Source organism: Hippichthys cyanospilos, chromosome 2 (genome assembly GCF_059441005.1).
Source record: "Hippichthys cyanospilos isolate Australia breed blue-spotted pipefish chromosome 2, RoL_Hcya_1.0, whole genome shotgun sequence".
In the NCBI taxonomy this organism is placed as follows: domain Eukaryota; kingdom Metazoa; phylum Chordata; class Actinopteri; order Syngnathiformes; family Syngnathidae; genus Hippichthys; species Hippichthys cyanospilos.
Genome location: NC_142370.1, coordinates 5,546,581 through 5,562,397, shown reverse-complemented (window position 1 = coordinate 5,562,397; position 15,817 = coordinate 5,546,581). Strand labels below are relative to the sequence as shown.

General features: G+C 43.3%; 2 protein-coding genes across 5 annotated transcripts; both read left to right on the top strand.

The window, feature by feature from the left end:
• The first annotated feature begins 817 nt into the window (after positions 1-817).
• Positions 818-2,595, top strand: LOC148426985 (tubulin alpha-1A chain-like). Its single transcript, XM_088407416.1, has 4 exons — positions 818-852; positions 971-1,193; positions 1,275-1,423; positions 1,493-2,595. The coding sequence occupies exons 1-4, from the start codon at positions 850-852 to the stop codon at positions 2,471-2,473; spliced, it is 1,356 nt and encodes a 451-aa protein (XP_088263542.1). The 5' UTR covers positions 818-849; the 3' UTR covers positions 2,474-2,595.
• A 2,456-nt stretch (positions 2,596-5,051) lies between these two features.
• On the top strand, positions 5,052-15,544 carry rpgrb (retinitis pigmentosa GTPase regulator b). 4 transcript variants are annotated; one of them, XM_088408576.1, is made up of 15 exons: positions 5,052-5,197; positions 5,508-5,633; positions 5,753-5,845; positions 5,916-5,978; positions 6,046-6,204; positions 7,248-7,397; positions 10,223-10,381; positions 10,455-10,610; positions 11,546-11,670; positions 12,764-12,940; positions 13,018-13,117; positions 13,321-13,415; positions 13,505-13,564; positions 13,840-14,743; positions 14,789-15,544. In XM_088408576.1, exons 1-15 carry the CDS (start codon positions 5,167-5,169, stop codon positions 15,427-15,429), a joined length of 3,039 nt encoding a protein of 1,012 aa, XP_088264702.1. In that variant the 5' UTR covers positions 5,052-5,166; the 3' UTR covers positions 15,430-15,544. The 4 variants fall into 4 exon arrangements, with proteins under 4 accessions (XP_088264702.1, XP_088264701.1, XP_088264699.1 ...); XM_088408575.1 differs by having other exon boundaries at positions 13,502-13,564; XM_088408573.1 differs by having other exon boundaries at positions 13,502-13,564; positions 13,837-14,743.
• The last annotated feature ends 273 nt before the right edge of the window (positions 15,545-15,817 follow it).

Genomic DNA, 15,817 nt, shown 5'->3' with positions numbered 1-15,817 from the left:
AGTGACATCTTGTGGTCATTTAAGGGGGAATAAAAACAAGGACAGCAACAACCCGGAAAAACATGCTCCAGGGAACATTAATGACAATTCAATGAGGTGAGCTCCATTCAGGACCTTACTGAAGATCATTTTGGCTCCAAGAACGATTCATGGCAAATGTGTTGAGTCTTGTGTCCGCCGAGAAAAAATTGGAGACGTATTTGACAGTTTTTGTTACTCAGTTCACAGCAATAGTAAAAATGTGAGCAGAGCCTAAAACAACATGCAACAAGAAGCGTATGTTTTTTTTTCTTCACAGAATGAGCACTGTGTGGGGGAATCAAGGATGGAAGATACATTTTGTCCATGAAAGTTTTTTTTGTGCCAAGTTATTCAAACAGGTATCGTATACAGCTGAGAGTAAAAATGAATTCTTACAAGCCTGTACTTTATAACTTTGGTTGAATCGGGACTGATCTTTTTTTTGTCTGCTGTCTTGAAAGATTTTCTTACACTAGTCTTAGACTTAAAGTAATAAGTGTAATTCTTTTGCCACCTTTCTAATACTACACAAGATAGGCAGGTGCGTGTAAGATGTGAAACCAGAGGCGACGCAGCAGTTGCGTGTCACATTTCGCAGCACAGCCACTCATTGCTGGTTACTAACAACAACCATTGTCAGAGGTCAGACCCGTGTGAGCTTTTCAGCTCTCCTCCTCCAATAGCGTTTGCTTCCGTAGATCTTTTGGTTGCCACAACATGCCAGATTGTTGCCAGGCAACACCGCCCTATAAAACGGCGTCCTGCTTTTGGATGTAACAACATCCCCAAGCTCTCATCTCAGGTGAACAAGCGACCTCTTCAAGAGTCATGGTGAGAAGACAACACATACATTCCGATCGATTCCCATACAATTTATACTTTGTAACGGAACTACAGTGTAACATGCAGATCTAATTGTTCTTAACATCTGAACAACATCTTCTTGCAGCGTGAATGTATTTCCGTCCACGTTGGCCAGGCTGGGGCCCAGATTGGCAATGCATGCTGGGAGCTGTATTGTCTGGAGCATGGCATTCAGCCGGATGGGCAGATGCCCAGCGACAAGACCATCGGAGGAGGAGATGACTCCTTCAACACCTTCTTCAGCGAGACCGGTGCGGGGAAACACGTTCCCAGGGCAGTCTTTGTGGACTTGGAGCCCACGGTCATTGGTGAGACGAGCGTTTCACAATACAACAAACCCGCCAATCATTTACAGTATGCAAAATATGCGTTTGTCAATGTTTTATCAGATGAAGTACGCACGGGAACCTACCGTCAGCTCTTTCATCCTGAGCAGCTGATCACAGGGAAGGAAGATGCGGCCAACAACTATGCCCGTGGTCACTACACTATTGGCAAGGAGATCATTGACCTGGTTCTGGACAGGGTTCGAAAACTGGTGAGCTTATTTGGATAATGCGCTCAGACATGAACCTTTTCCGACTCCTGACTATCTTCCCACTGGCAGGCTGACCAATGCACTGGACTCCAGGGTTTTCTTATCTTCCACTCCTTCGGAGGAGGAACTGGCTCTGGCTTCACCTCTTTGCTAATGGAACGTCTCTCAGTGGACTACGGCAAGAAATCCAAACTTGAGTTCGCCATCTATCCGGCACCCCAGGTTTCGACTGCTGTTGTGGAGCCGTACAACTCCATTTTAACCACACACACCACCCTGGAGCACTCGGACTGCGCTTTCATGGTAGACAACGAGGCCATCTACGATATCTGCCGCAGGAACCTGGACATTGAGCGTCCCACCTACACCAACCTCAACAGGCTGATTGGCCAAATTGTTTCTTCCATCACCGCCTCACTGCGCTTTGACGGTGCTCTTAACGTGGACTTGACAGAGTTTCAGACCAATCTGGTGCCCTATCCCCGCATCCACTTCCCCCTGGCAACTTACGCTCCCGTCATCTCAGCAGAGAAGGCGTATCACGAGCAGCTGTCTGTCGCGGAGATCACCAATGCCTGCTTCGAGCCGGCCAACCAGATGGTGAAATGCGACCCTCGCCACGGCAAGTACATGGCGTGTTGTCTGCTTTACCGTGGCGACGTGGTGCCTAAAGATGTCAACTCCGCCATCGCCACCATCAAAACCAAGCGCACCATCCAGTTTGTGGACTGGTGTCCCACTGGCTTCAAGGTGGGCATCAACTACCAGCCCCCAACTGTGGTACCTGGGGGAGATCTGGCCAAGGTTCAGAGAGCCGTGTGCATGCTGAGCAACACCACTGCCATCGCTGAGGCATGGGCTCGACTGGACCACAAGTTTGACCTGATGTACGCCAAGAGGGCTTTTGTGCATTGGTACGTTGGCGAGGGGATGGAGGAGGGAGAGTTCTCTGAGGCCAGAGAAGACATGGCCGCCCTGGAGAAGGACTACGAGGAGGTGGGGACAGACACCGTTGGGGATGAAGAAGAAGAAGAAGGGGAAGAGTATTAATAACTGAAAAAGACACACCTTGTTTCTGTTTAACCTTCTTAGACTTCTGTCAGATGTGAAGTGATTGCTTTGTATTTAAATATGCTTCACCGTATGGCATAGTAACTCTTCAACTGCTGTAAAATGAAATGCCATATGAATACTGTATATATATATATATATATATATATATATATATATATATATATATATATATATATATATATATATGTACATATACATATGTGTGTGTGTGTGTGTGTGTGTGTGTGTGTGTATGGAAATAAAGGCTCTCAAACTACAATAACTGTTGTTCCAGTCTTGATTTTTTATTATAGGAGTATGGAAAATTTGTCTTGTGGTCTCAACATTACTGTGGATTTCATTAAATAGGGTTTACTGGGCTATATAACTATAGCAATACATGGCATAGCATGAAATCTGTAAGAGAACCACTACACTTAAACAATTGTTTTAAATACAAATACTCTTCAAAAAAATGGAATTTCATGAGAAACTTGATTTTTTTCAGTCATACTATTCAAAAAGTTAATGTAATGCACACATTCATCCCACACAGACTGATGTATTGAAAGCATTGATTCATTTTAGATGATTATATCTGAATACTCGTCCAAAAAAATTGAATATCATGAAGTTGATAAGTTTCAGTAATAGTATTCAAACAGAAAAAACTCCATATAAACAGAAAAAACTCCATATAGTCATTCCACAGACAGATACGTTTCAAGTGTTAATTCACTTTAATTTACACTAGAGATGATTATATCTGAAAGTTATCGGTAATTAAAAAAAAAATACAAAAAAATTCACTAGCTCAGAATATTACACAGAAGATTACATAAACAAAGAGCTTTTGAAACGCTGTCCAAGCAAAAAGTATAAACGTGAAAAGTGTGAAAAGTGCACTCAATACTTAAGTGGGGCTCCTTTGGCCTGAGTTTTTGCTAGCATTCGAGTCAATCAGTGTGTGGCACTGCTCAGGTGTTAAGAGAGTCCAGTTTGCTCTGATGGTGACCCTCAGCTCTTCTGCATTGCTGGCCCTGGTGTAGCCCGTCCTTCTCTTCACAATACCCCATAGATTTTCAATAGCTTTAAGGTCAGGCGAGTTTGCTGGCCAATCAGGGCCAGGAATACCATGGTCATTAAACAGGTACACTGTGGGCTGTCACCTTATCGTGGTGGAGGGGTTTGCGTATCCCAATGAACCTAGGAGCTAATTTGTCATTCGTGGCAAACAGGTCCTAAGTGAGGGACCAAGCTAATCGCGGACCATTGACCATTGAATGACATTACTGGATCTAGTTTTCCCTAGTCAGGCTTGGGGGTGGGGCTTGTTGGTGAGAGCCTTACGGATGGCTTCTGGGAACTTCTGGTCCACCATCCGGTGTTTCAGGAGAGGCAAGCAGTGCACCATTAACACTGTGCACAGTGGCATTGGGGCGCTGATGGCCTCAACTCGGGACGTTGTGAGCCGGTGGGCAGACAACTTCAAATGTCTCCTCAATTCCACCGACACATCTTCCATTGAGGAAACAGATCGTGCAAACTCTGAGGTGGGCAGAGGTGGGCTATCTCTGGGGCTTAAGTCTCAGAGGTGGTCAAAAAACGCCTTGGTGGCAAAGTCTCGGGCATGGATAAGATGTTCCTGGAGTTCCTAAAGGCTTTAGATGTTGTAGGGCTGTCCTGGTTGGCACGCCACTGCAACATTGCGTGGACATCAGGGCCAGCTCCTCTGGATTGGCAGTGGCAGTCCCACTTTTCAAGAAGGGGGACTGGAAGGTGTGTTTAGCTTTAGAGGGATCACACACCTCAGCCTCACTGGTAAAGTCTATTCAGATGTGCTGGAGAGGAACCTCGGATTCAGGAGCAGTGTGGTTTGGTTCGCTTTGGCACGTTGTAGGCGTGTTGGAAAATAAAATGTGCATCTGCAGTACATAAAACTGCTTAGCAACAGGAAGCATGACATGCTGTGAAAATTCTTGGTCAAGACCTGCGTTGACCTTGGACTTCAGGAAATACAAAGGACCAACACCAGCAGATGACATGGTACTCCATTGTACGACTGTGGAAACTTGACATGGACCTCAAGCAAGGTGGATTTTGTTACTCTCCCTATCTCCACCAGATTTTGGGAATGAGGAATGAGTTGAAAAAGAAAAAAAAAGATTCCCACTCCTAGAAATTATTTTTCAGATATAATCATCTAAATTAAAAATGAATTCAGTCTTTGTAGAAGGAATGATCGTATGCCTTACACGTTTCATTTTTTAATAGTATTAACTGAAATAAATGAATGGTTTCATGATGCTCTATTTTTTGACAAGCGCCCGTAAATAGATTGAACTCATTTTTAAAGGCAACCAATTTCAGCAAGTTGGTGTGACCCTCGACATGTTACAAATATTTCAGTATTTGACCTGGCCCCTTAAGAAAAATGATTAGTGATGTCATGTGTTAAACAGCATGACGTTGTGTGAGTGAACTTTTATTTGCGTCTGACCAAACTTGATTGAAAGTAAACGTAACGTCACGCGAGGTTGCAGGAAGCTCAGACGGAGCACGGTCCCTTTAAGTGTCACATGATTGTAGCCAAGGTGATGCTGTGTTTACTTCCGGGTTATCAAATCACAAACAAGAGGGACTCAAACCCGCCCGGGGCGCCAACTAAAGCGGATTAAAGTGCCGCAGAGATGGCAGAGGAGGAGGTGGATGAGATACCCGGTAAAGAAAAAGATTCTCGCACTTTTTGACGCGTGTTTGATTTAAGATTTCCTCCTCTGTCTTCGTTGCATAAGTTGCCGTTTGAAAGCAACGCTATAAAGTCGAAACCAAATGTATTTAAACGACGGATTTCCCAGCATATAACTCGCTAATTTAATGTTCATATGATACAATACCATGCACTGTTTCACAAATAAATACTGTGCTTATTAGATTTTTCCGCCTTGTTTGTTCATCATTTGATTGGTGATGAATTCATGCGCAAAAAAATAAATACAAAGAAACATCTGCTTTTGTCATTGTCTTACAGAATCAGGAGCAGTTTTTACATTCGGAAAGAGTAAATTTGCAGACAACATTCCCAGTAAATTTTGGCTTAAAAATGACATTCCTCAAAAAATTGCCTGCGGGGATGAACATACTGCCTTAATAACAGGTACGTGCTACTTGGTAACAACCTCAGCTGTTAAGTAATATGCGCAAGACTGTAACAATGTTCCTCTTTTGTCTAATCGTTAAAAAAAAGCTACACTAGCTGTTGTTTTTGTCTCTCAGAAAATGGAAAACTCTTCATGTTTGGCAGCAACAATTGGGGACAGCTCGGTCTGGGTTCCAAAGTGACAGTCAACAAACCCACTTGTGTCAGAGGTCTGCTTAGTCCACCTTTTGTGATGAGCATTCTGAGCCAATGGTTCATGTATGTTTTATTTGTCTTCAGCTCTGAAGTCAGAAAATGTACAGCTCGTGGCTTGCGGAAGGAACCATACGCTCATCTGTACAGGTCAGCGTCACACAATCACATGCAGTCCCTTTTTGTCACTCTTCCCGTGACTTTCTTTCCTGTCTAGCTCAGGGGCATGTATATGCCACAGGTGGCAACAGTGAGGGTCAACTGGGCCTTGGTGACTGCGTCGAGCGGACGTCTTTCCAGAGACTGGACTTCTTTGACTCCTGTGGGCAAATCAAGATGCTTGCTGCTGGTTCGAACACATCAGCTGCCCTCACTGGTGAGACACTTGAGGTCAGATGTCAGCTGTTAATGGCAGCTACAGCTCCATTGAGTCATGGGAGTAGAGTCAGTTATACACTGTTCCGTCGCCACTTCGCGCTTCATCTTTTGCTCTTTTGCGCCTTTGGGGCTTTGCTATTTTTTTTCATTAAAAAAAAAAAATAATAATAAAAAAAAAAACTATATTGCAGAAAGGACAATTCTGGCTCCCGTTGTTCCCTGACTACTTAAGGCAGTGCAAAGCCCCTCTTAGAAAAGAGAAAACATTTCGCGTCCCCTCACTTGCCACGCTCACCATAAATAAGATTATTATATATAAATATGGTGTAAGTATACCTACACCTGTATACTTTTTAATATTGACCAAAGGAAAAAGCAATATAAACCAACTTTCAACAACCGTTTACTACTTTTTTCACAGTGTGTATACAGGTTAAATGTTTGTCCAAGCATAAAAAACCCAAAGTGCTTCAGTGCCTGAAAAAAAAATGCCGATCCTTATTTTCACAATTGCACTTCGCGTGGCAAAAACATCCTTTTCCCTGGGGTCATCCGCGCCTTCCTGGCATCGCCTCGCGCCCTCCCAGAAGGGCTGGGCTAAGGGAAGAAAACAGGAAGGGATAACAGTACAGTTACTGTGTAAGGTTTACAAATTAACGATTTAAGTAAACATGTACTGCAGTAATGTTTGCCTCAAATGTGTAAAGTATAAATACTTTTTACAAATTAAAAAAAATCCGGTACCCACATTCACATGCGCAAAAATTCCTGTGGGGGTTCCCCGACTTCGCGGATCTCACTTTTCTCGGGGCAGGGTGTTTTGTCCCCATTAACTGCAAAAAAACCAGGGAACGTATTTTTTCTGTTGTAGCATTTCCCGATAGAGATGATCTAAAAGCGCTGTGCACACCGAGCTTGTCGAGATGCGCACAAGAAGACAACAGGCACAAGAAGAGCCACATCAGCAATAGAAATAGTCTTTCAGTTGTACTTCCAGCAGATATTGTGAATGTGTTGTTGTTCTTTTTTTTCCATCTAAAGAGAGCGGTGAACTGTTCATGTGGGGTGACAACTCCGAGGGACAAGTTGGCTTGGGAAAGGAGAGCCATGCATGCTCACCACAGGAGGTCAGTGCGGGACAGCCCATTGCATGGGTATCCTGTGGATACTACCACTCTGCTTACGTGACAGGTGAGCTGGAATGTCTGGAACCTGTTGGCTTTTTCATCATTTTTTGGAGGGGGGGCAGATTTACGAAAGGTTGACGCCTCTGTCGAACTGGCAAAATTGCTGCTCGGATAAGTTTGTGTTTTCGTGTAGCAAATAGATGAATTTGGCTTGTATGTGATTTTATCAAACCTAAGGCCATTTGTACCGACACTACTGTGCATAACCAAGACTGTGCTTATTGGAAGGCAAAGGCAAAATGAAACGTAGTGGGTAGAGCAGAAGGTTCCCACTTGCGTGAACATTTTTTTGAAATGCCAGAAGCAAAATTTATTGATATTCTGTATGGTCTATTCAGCAATGCAATTTTGTAGATTTTGAATGATCTGAGGCCGGCCTTCTTTGCACTCACTTTGTCTTATCGAGTCATATCCATAACAAAGCAGCATTGTCTTGTTTTCTTATGGTTTATTGTTGTGTACTGTGGCAACAGAATGTTACACGGGATGGACAGGTGCATCTAATTTCCTCTGGTTGATGGCTTCCCCCTAAAATCTCATTATTGGTTTGCATTCCTGTATCTCAATTTGTTTATTTGCATCTTACGTTAACACTTCCAATCTTATTACTTCAAACTTCACTTTGGTCTTTGGTTGCTTTCCCAAATGTTCCATGCTGTAAACTAGAGTTGTTCAACATCTTTTTCTCTTACCGATACCAAAACGAGCCCTCAACGATACCATATGCCATGGACTGGTACTTTTGATACGTACAATTTACAAAAATATAATGAGGAGATTATTTTAAAGGCGGACTTAACTGTATAGATGGCGTTCTGGCATTTTCATTTAAGATTACGCTACAACAATGGCGATTAGCGGTACAAGAAAACTTACGGTTCTCATTAATCACGGATTTGAGTCAAGTCTCGACTCTTAAAATAACACACACACAAAGAAAAAAACAATATAATATATAATTCTCTTTTGCCTATATCAGAAGCATAACTTCAATGAGCAATACAAGCAAAGATACCTTCTTATATCCCATACATGGCCTGTGGAGAAAAAGACTTGAAAGTTCATATTGGACACTTCTATATGGAAAAGACAGTTTCATACATTCTTCAGTTTCCTACATTCGACATAGCCCCACCCCCTTTTCGTCATCGTCCGTCCGTCACTTTTTTTCAAGCCGTACGACATTGTAATCGTCGGTCCGTCAGTCGTCAGTGTATTTTTGTCCAACCTTCCGCCGCCACTAAGAGGGCGTCATTTAACATTTATTTTTCACGGGCTGTGATTCGTCAGGCGCTGGTTTACTTCTCTCTGCACTCATACTAGTTCTTTTTTATGTTTTAGTACTTAGCCTTAAAGTTACCACCATGTCTCTGCTTCTACAGTTATTCTGCAATTGAAACACAACACAGTAATATACGTCTAACACAAAAACAAAAGCCCGCTAATTGGTTTAACCGTAGGCTAGAATACATCATCATATGTAATACAGGCGACAAGAGTGCAATTAACAATCATGTGCACTGGATGACATTGTCATGCTTTACACGACATTCTCATTTCTAACTGCCTGCCTATAGACCAGTGTTTTTCAACCACTGTGCCGTGCCGCGAGGTATTGGCAGGTGTGCCGTGGGAAATTATCCAATCTGTGTGCTTGTGCGGTATAGCGCCTGGCAGCGTACTCATGTAGTACTCTTCCATACTGTGTGCAGCAAGCTCGCTCCACTCCCCTCCCCTTTCCTCGCACGATTAAAAAAAAAGTGGACAAAAGGTGCAACAGCGACAGAAAGCCCCGTCCATACGTTTGTGATGTGGTTTTTTAAAGCAGCCAGCTGCGCCCCCCCCCCCCGCCGGTCCGCAATAGAAATCAATATAAATCTGAGGCGTAGTGACAAGGATGATGTGCTTTTTAGAGCAGACAGCAACCCCCCCCCCCCCCCCCCCCCCCTCCCCTCCCAGTCTGCAGTCTAAATTTAAGGCGTTGACCGTGCCGCGGTGATCAAAAGGTTGGGAACCACTGCTATAGACGACGGCAGAGGACAGTTTCAGTAACATTTGTCTCAATTTCATCTGTCATACAAAGTATTGCTAAGGTTGAATTGACTAAAAAATGTCTTTAATTAGGGAATTAATAAACTTCTATCTCGCATTTCCTAGCCAAGAGCCAATCAAGAAAGAATGCAAATCTGGTCTGCATTAACTGCATTCAACCTGCCGATCGCAGTTTGTACTATAAAGATACAGCAATATACACAAACATTTGACAAGTCATTTGAATTAAGGAAGCAAATAGGGCGTGGCAGGCTGATGGACATATGATGGACATCTGATGTAATGTCTATCACGATGATTCCAACGACGGATGAAAATTGTAATTCTGGCGTTTTAGTTTTAGTTATATTTTTAGCTTTCCCATCATTCTCTGGTCCGTCGGTGCTGACAAAGTTCCCACCTCTGATTATTTCTGTACATACACTTACAATAAACTGGATCTTAATTGGAAGCTGTATGCCTTTGGTTAATGACTGTATCGAGCACCTTGGTTTGGTCTGCTATTGATACTTTGCTATCAGCACATCCCAAATTTAAATCACCAATATATATATATATATATATATATATATATATATATATATATATATATATATATATATATATATATATATATATATATATATATATATATATATATACTTTTGCCAGTTACACATTTTGCTAAATGTATGTGCAATCTTTTGGTGAGAGAGTTTAGTGCTCGCTATTTTGGATTTTAGTCAATCTTAGCTTGTGGGATTTGTTTGGGTTTTTTTTTTTCTGTTTTTGTGAAAGTGGATGGATCTCTGTACACATTTGGAGAGCGCGACAGCGGTAAACTGGGCCTGGGCACAGACCAGCTGGCTCGTCATCGAGTCCCTCAGATTGTGAAGAGCATACCCGAGCCAGTCACTCGGGTGGCCTGCGGCGGCGGACACACCGTGGCCCTCACGGGTAAGGGCAAAAGAAAAAAAAAATTGCTTATTAGGCTTTTTGGCAGCGTCGAATATCGCTCTCTGTCTTTCAGAGAATGGCGTTTATGCCTTTGGCCTTGGTCAATTTGGTCAGTTGGGCCATGGGACATTCATATTCGAATCGCGACTGCCACGTCGGATAGAGCACTTCAAGAAGGGTCGAGTGTGCAAGGTGGCGTGCGGCGAAAACCACTCGGCGCTCATCACAGGTTTCTGACAGCTTTACCCCGTTTTCTTGTTTTAATCATGTGTCCTTGGCAATGCAAGACCGAAAGCAGCTGCGATGTCAATATCGATCGATACCTGAGGTCGATACTGGACAAAATGTTGCCCTCCCCTTTAGCTGGATGAAAATAGATGAATCAATCATCTCGATGTTTATTTTATGAACACAATTTTAGTCGCAATCCTGCACCCGGGCTTCTCAAAAATTTTGGAGTCAAGGCAAATTTTCCAAGGACCCACATTGCAAGTATTTGTGGAAACACACAAAAAAAATCATTTAAAATGTATTAGCATTGAACTTCCCCTTTTATTCACCAACAGATTCAATTTGACGTCAAGGTTATTTGTTACTTTTCAGCTTCAGTTGCAAATTGCAAATTGCACACCTTATAACAAACCAAATCAATTTCCAATTATTTAGTCAAAAGCAGTGTTATAAAATAAAATGCCGCTTTAGCTTTGCTGGCTTCATTGCCTCGTGAAGCAAACAACGCATTTTGACAAATTTCAAAACGATCACGTTATTTAAAATATATGAACTCATTCATTGCCAGGGACGGGTTTTCGTGTTTCTTAAAAGTCCGGACATTATATCCCACCACTGGGTTAGACGAATGGGGGCACATGTATTCTTGCTGAGATTTTTTTTTTTCTTTTTTTTTCCATTTGCCTTCAAAGCAAAATTGATAACGTCTTTAGAAGCACTTTTTAGAATACACTTTTTAGAACTCACTCTTACACACTGGTTCGCACTAACTTACCAACAAACCTATCATTTAATTAATCAGTCATTTGGGACTGCTTTTCATTTGTGGCTTTTTTTTTTTTTTTACATTCCCTTTCCATATCAGCCCCCTGGTCTCAATTGCGTTTTAAAGCCGTTATGTCAGTAAAGGTTATTGCTCGTTTCCGTTTTCAGACAGCGGCCTCCTTTATACCTTTGGTGATGGCAGACATGGCAAACTGGGTCTCGGAGAAGAAAACTTTACCAACCAATTCAAACCAACTCTGTGTACACGCTTCATCAAGTGCCTGGTCCAGGAAGTAGGTGGTTTCCTTTACGTAAAATCACACATGTGATGCCATCAGTGTTGGGCAAGTTATTTCAAAAGCTCAATGTATTATTTATGACTTATTACTGTCATTTCAAAGTAATCAGTTACCATACAATATTACTGTACAGTATTTGAAATGTAAGACATTCCACTACTATTGCATCACTTTTGTATTACTCTCACCGACATAACTGGAAATATGGATTTGCTATTCGAAACGTAGCTCATTACACATCCAGTGGAAGGTTGGCTTAAGCCTAATAACACTACAAATGATTTCTTTTTTTTTTGTACTGTAGTCCCTTTACTTCTTAGCTTCATGGCATAATGATGCATTGTTTATGCTTTGGGCAGAAACAGTGAATGCATTCCGCAATTTCAATGTTACTGTTCCAATTTGAGTTTAGTCGGCCAGGTAGAGACAGACGTTTCATCGTTATTGTGTTTAACGTACTGAGTTTTTGTATGCTTCATCTTCATACGCATTGACCGGAACTATTTGTAGACTATCATTAATAGCAATTGTACAGTAAAAATGTGTTAGCTTACATTGCCATTATTGCTAGTTTCAAAATGCCGGCGAATCCACTGTGGAAAGCGGCAGCTTATCTTCTCCGTACGACATACTCGGCCACGAGTCTCCTCAACTCTTGAGGTGGACGTGGCATCCCTGAGCTTGGTTTTATCCCCACTCGCAATGCTCTGCGTGTTTTATTTTTGCTAACTTCACTTTATTATGGCTCCGATCTAAATGTTTTGTCAAATTACTGGTGCTATATCGTGGCTCAGTGGACAGCTCTTTTATTTTTCTTGTCTTTGTCTCTATCTCTGACTAACGGAAAGTAATGGGCGTATGTCCATCTTGTGTACGTATTGTCCACTTTCAACCTGCCCTCTGCTGCTGCCGCACTTACGTATCTCTGCTGTAGTAGGCACTAATAACAAAGTGAACATTTTGCCCCGGCCTTACCTCCTCCGATCTTGCGGTGTTTTTGGCGAAATTGGGTATAAAAAAAAGCACGACTTAAGTAAAAATACTGCATTTTTTTTGCGTGTAGCTTTAATGAGGTCACCGTTTGCAGGCAGTTTGCGGAGGTTGCCACATGGTCGTGCTGGCGCGACCCAGAGACGCGAGCTGCGCCGCTGTGCTGCTGGAAGATCGCGATGTGACTGAAGAGTACCTGGAGAGGCCGTACGTGGAGCTACTGGGGGATAAGGGCGACACCTCCAACCCAGCCCGAGTTCGCCGCAGGGAGAGGGTGGGTTCGACACGTGCCCGTGTACTTCTGCTATGTATGGCTTTGTACGTAACGCTTTCTTCATCTCACCACCAAAGGAATTGTCACCGGAACAAAGTGACGCAGTGCCAAGTATGCCCTCATCTGAACTGGCCCTCACAAAGTCGTTCCAAAGTGCTCAGCAAGATGGCAACAAGGGTACCTACCTCACCCCCTCCTCTCTGGTTCGCTGACTTACCAACATCCAGTAATCCTAAAAGCAATGACAAAGTTATTGAAATATTACCATAGAGCTATTCCAAATGCCCATCTCTCTAATCGTCCAAACTGAGAGCCCTGAAAGTTTGCAGTAGATTTGACTGACTCATGGCTCTTCCTCATACTGTGTTACACATGATTAGAACCATCTGCGGGCCAGGCTGACAAGGTTGTGGAGAGCCTGAGTGACACAGACAGTGTGAAAGGTTTGGGAGAAACCACAGATTTCCTCAATATGGTGAGTGAAATAATTCCAGAGGGATGCCTTCCAAGTGTACAAAGATGACTTTTCTTCTCATGGCTCCGCCTGTATTTTTTGACCAGCAGACGCATGTGATGACGATGGATGCCGGTGATAAAACCCTCACACTTTCTCCTCTTCAAAAGGTGACTCACGCTTGTTTGGATTACCTGCTTAGATTTTTATAGGAGAGCTTCCACACAGCAGCACATTCTTGCTTAAGATTTCTCTTTCATAGTGATATAGTGCTGCTGTGCTAACAAGTGTCAGCTCCAAGAGAGCAGCTGACACCCTTCCACACTGTAGCCTTTTAACTTCAGGTTTTATGTCTTGAACTTGTTTGATTGTTCTGTGCGAAATGTCTTCACTCGCTAATGCATGCTTCTTTTCTATCTTCTTTCTCTCTGGTTCTGGATAGAAGAAAAGTAAACGTGGTAAGACCGTAACGAGTGAAAAAGAGAAACCGTTAGAAGAGAGAAAGCTCTCAGAGCGGTCCGGTTTCTCTTCAACACCCCTATTCCGTAACCGTGATGTTGTGGCCGCTTGCCAAGCAGAGCCGTCCAAGCTCGCGAGGAGCTTCGGTGCTCGCTCTCAGAAGATGACCAAGCAAAACAAGGAGAACCATATCACCGTTTCTGGGAAGTCTCGGGAGAGTTCAAGAGACTTCAAGAAAGTAACGGTCAGGCGGCAGCTTCAGGAATCGCCACCCAGGAGTCGGCAAACGGATGATGGCGAGGAACTCGAACCAGAGCAAAAAGCGGTTTCAAAGCAATGCAAAGGACAACCAACCCGAGTCCCAGGGCAGTTTTCAGACTTAAGTTTGAGTGACGAGCAGGACGTGAGCCTACGACAGGGGAAAACAAAGTTGCAGAAAATCTGCTCCAAAGACCCGAAAACATCCAAAAACGAGAAGAACAAAAAAGTGGCGAAGTCCAAAAATGCTGAAGGCGCGGCGTCTTTGCCGCTGCTTGCTGGAGCCGCTTCCTTGCTCTCGGCAGCGGCGACCTTCAGCAGCCACCATGTCACCGATGACAAAGCGACCCTATCTGACAACAATCAGTCCGATTTGAGCGTCGGCAGCGGGCATTCAAGCAAAATAGGTAGACAAAGAATTAAGGACTCATTCCGACACAGCGAGGAGGAGGAGCAGGAGGAGGAGGGTCCGGACGGACAGTTAAGTGCAGGTACAGATGGGGAAGAGGAAGACCAGGTTAAGAAGGTGACGAGTGCAAGTGAGCAAGAGGAGGAGGCAAGTCAGACCTCTGATAAAGTCACCGAAGATGACAGTGACACCCTTAAGCCGGGAACTGATGAGGAGGAAGAAGGTGAAAGTTCTCAGGAGGAGGAGGAGGAGGTGGAGGAGGAAGAAGAGTCAGAAACCCAGACCGCCGGTCAAGAAACAGAGGATGAAGAGAAGGAAAGCAAAGAGATGGGTGTTGAAGAAGAGACAGACGATGAAGAGGAAGAGTCAGGTCATGAATCAGAAGGCGAAGAAGAAGAAGAAAAGGGTACAATTGAAGAAGAGGAGGAGGAGGAAGACGAAGAGGATTCTGCATCTTCAGACGAAACCGATGGCATGCATGAAGACACTCAAGAAGGGGAAAGCAGCGAGGAAGTTGAAAGTGAAACGGGAGAAAGTGAGGAGGAGGCAGAAAAAGAAGAAGAAGAGGAGGAGGAGGAAGAGGAGGAAAATGAAGAAAGCATAGAAGAGGATGATGAGAGTGAAGAGGAAGAGAGTGAGGAAATGGATGATGAAGAGGGAGAGCAAAGTGAAGATGATGAAGAGGAAGACCAGAATGAGGAGGAGGAGAGTGAAGAGGAGGAGCAGGAAAGTGAGGAGGAAGAAGATACTGACGATGAAGAAGAAGAAGAGGAGGAGGAAGAAGAAGAGGCCAAAAAGAAAAGTGCTAAAACCCAGAAGAGACAGAGGTCAGGAGTCAAAGGTCATGCAGCTGGAGATTCAGAAGAGTTCTGGGATGATGTCCTACCTCAGTACCTCAACCTGAAATAACCATAAATTAATGTTCTATTTTGATTGGGACGCAGTCCACACACCAAAACTAATGTACTTTTTCTGTATTGAATTTTCATCTGCATTTTTAAAAATAAATTGTTATTGTATGAAACGCAGTTGCGGGCATCAGTGGTGCCTTAAATAATCCAATCCACCTCTTATTACCACCACTAACGTCACCAAATAACACTAAATGCAAAAATATAGCACTGGGTGGCAATTTGCATATTCAAGGATACTAAAGTATGAAACCTTTCAAGCTTCATCCGACCTCTACAGTATGTCACAATAGCATCCCACAATCTATTTTTCTAACATGACATGCATAAAATCTTATCACCCGAGTGTGATTATCAATTCCGCATGTTCGAGATGAGACACCTCA

What these genes read in the sequence shown, in the direction of transcription:
- LOC148426985 (XM_088407416.1), top strand. An exon ending in CTTGGAGCCCACGGTCATTG is followed by an intron (nt 1,194 to 1,274) that starts GTGAGACGAGCG and finishes ATGTTTTATCAG; the next exon opens with ATGAAGTACGCACGGGAACC. An exon ending in TGGACAGGGTTCGAAAACTG is followed by an intron (nt 1,424 to 1,492) that starts GTGAGCTTATTT and finishes TCCCACTGGCAG; the next exon opens with GCTGACCAATGCACTGGACT.
- rpgrb (XM_088408572.1), top strand. Translation starts at nt 5,167, where the DNA reads ATGGCAGAGGAGGAGGTGGATGAGATACCCG. An exon ending in ACATACTGCCTTAATAACAG is followed by an intron (nt 5,634 to 5,752) that starts GTACGTGCTACT and finishes TTTGTCTCTCAG; the next exon opens with AAAATGGAAAACTCTTCATG. An exon ending in GAGTTCGCCGCAGGGAGAGG is followed by an intron (nt 12,941 to 13,017) that starts GTGGGTTCGACA and finishes TCACCACCAAAG; the next exon opens with GAATTGTCACCGGAACAAAG.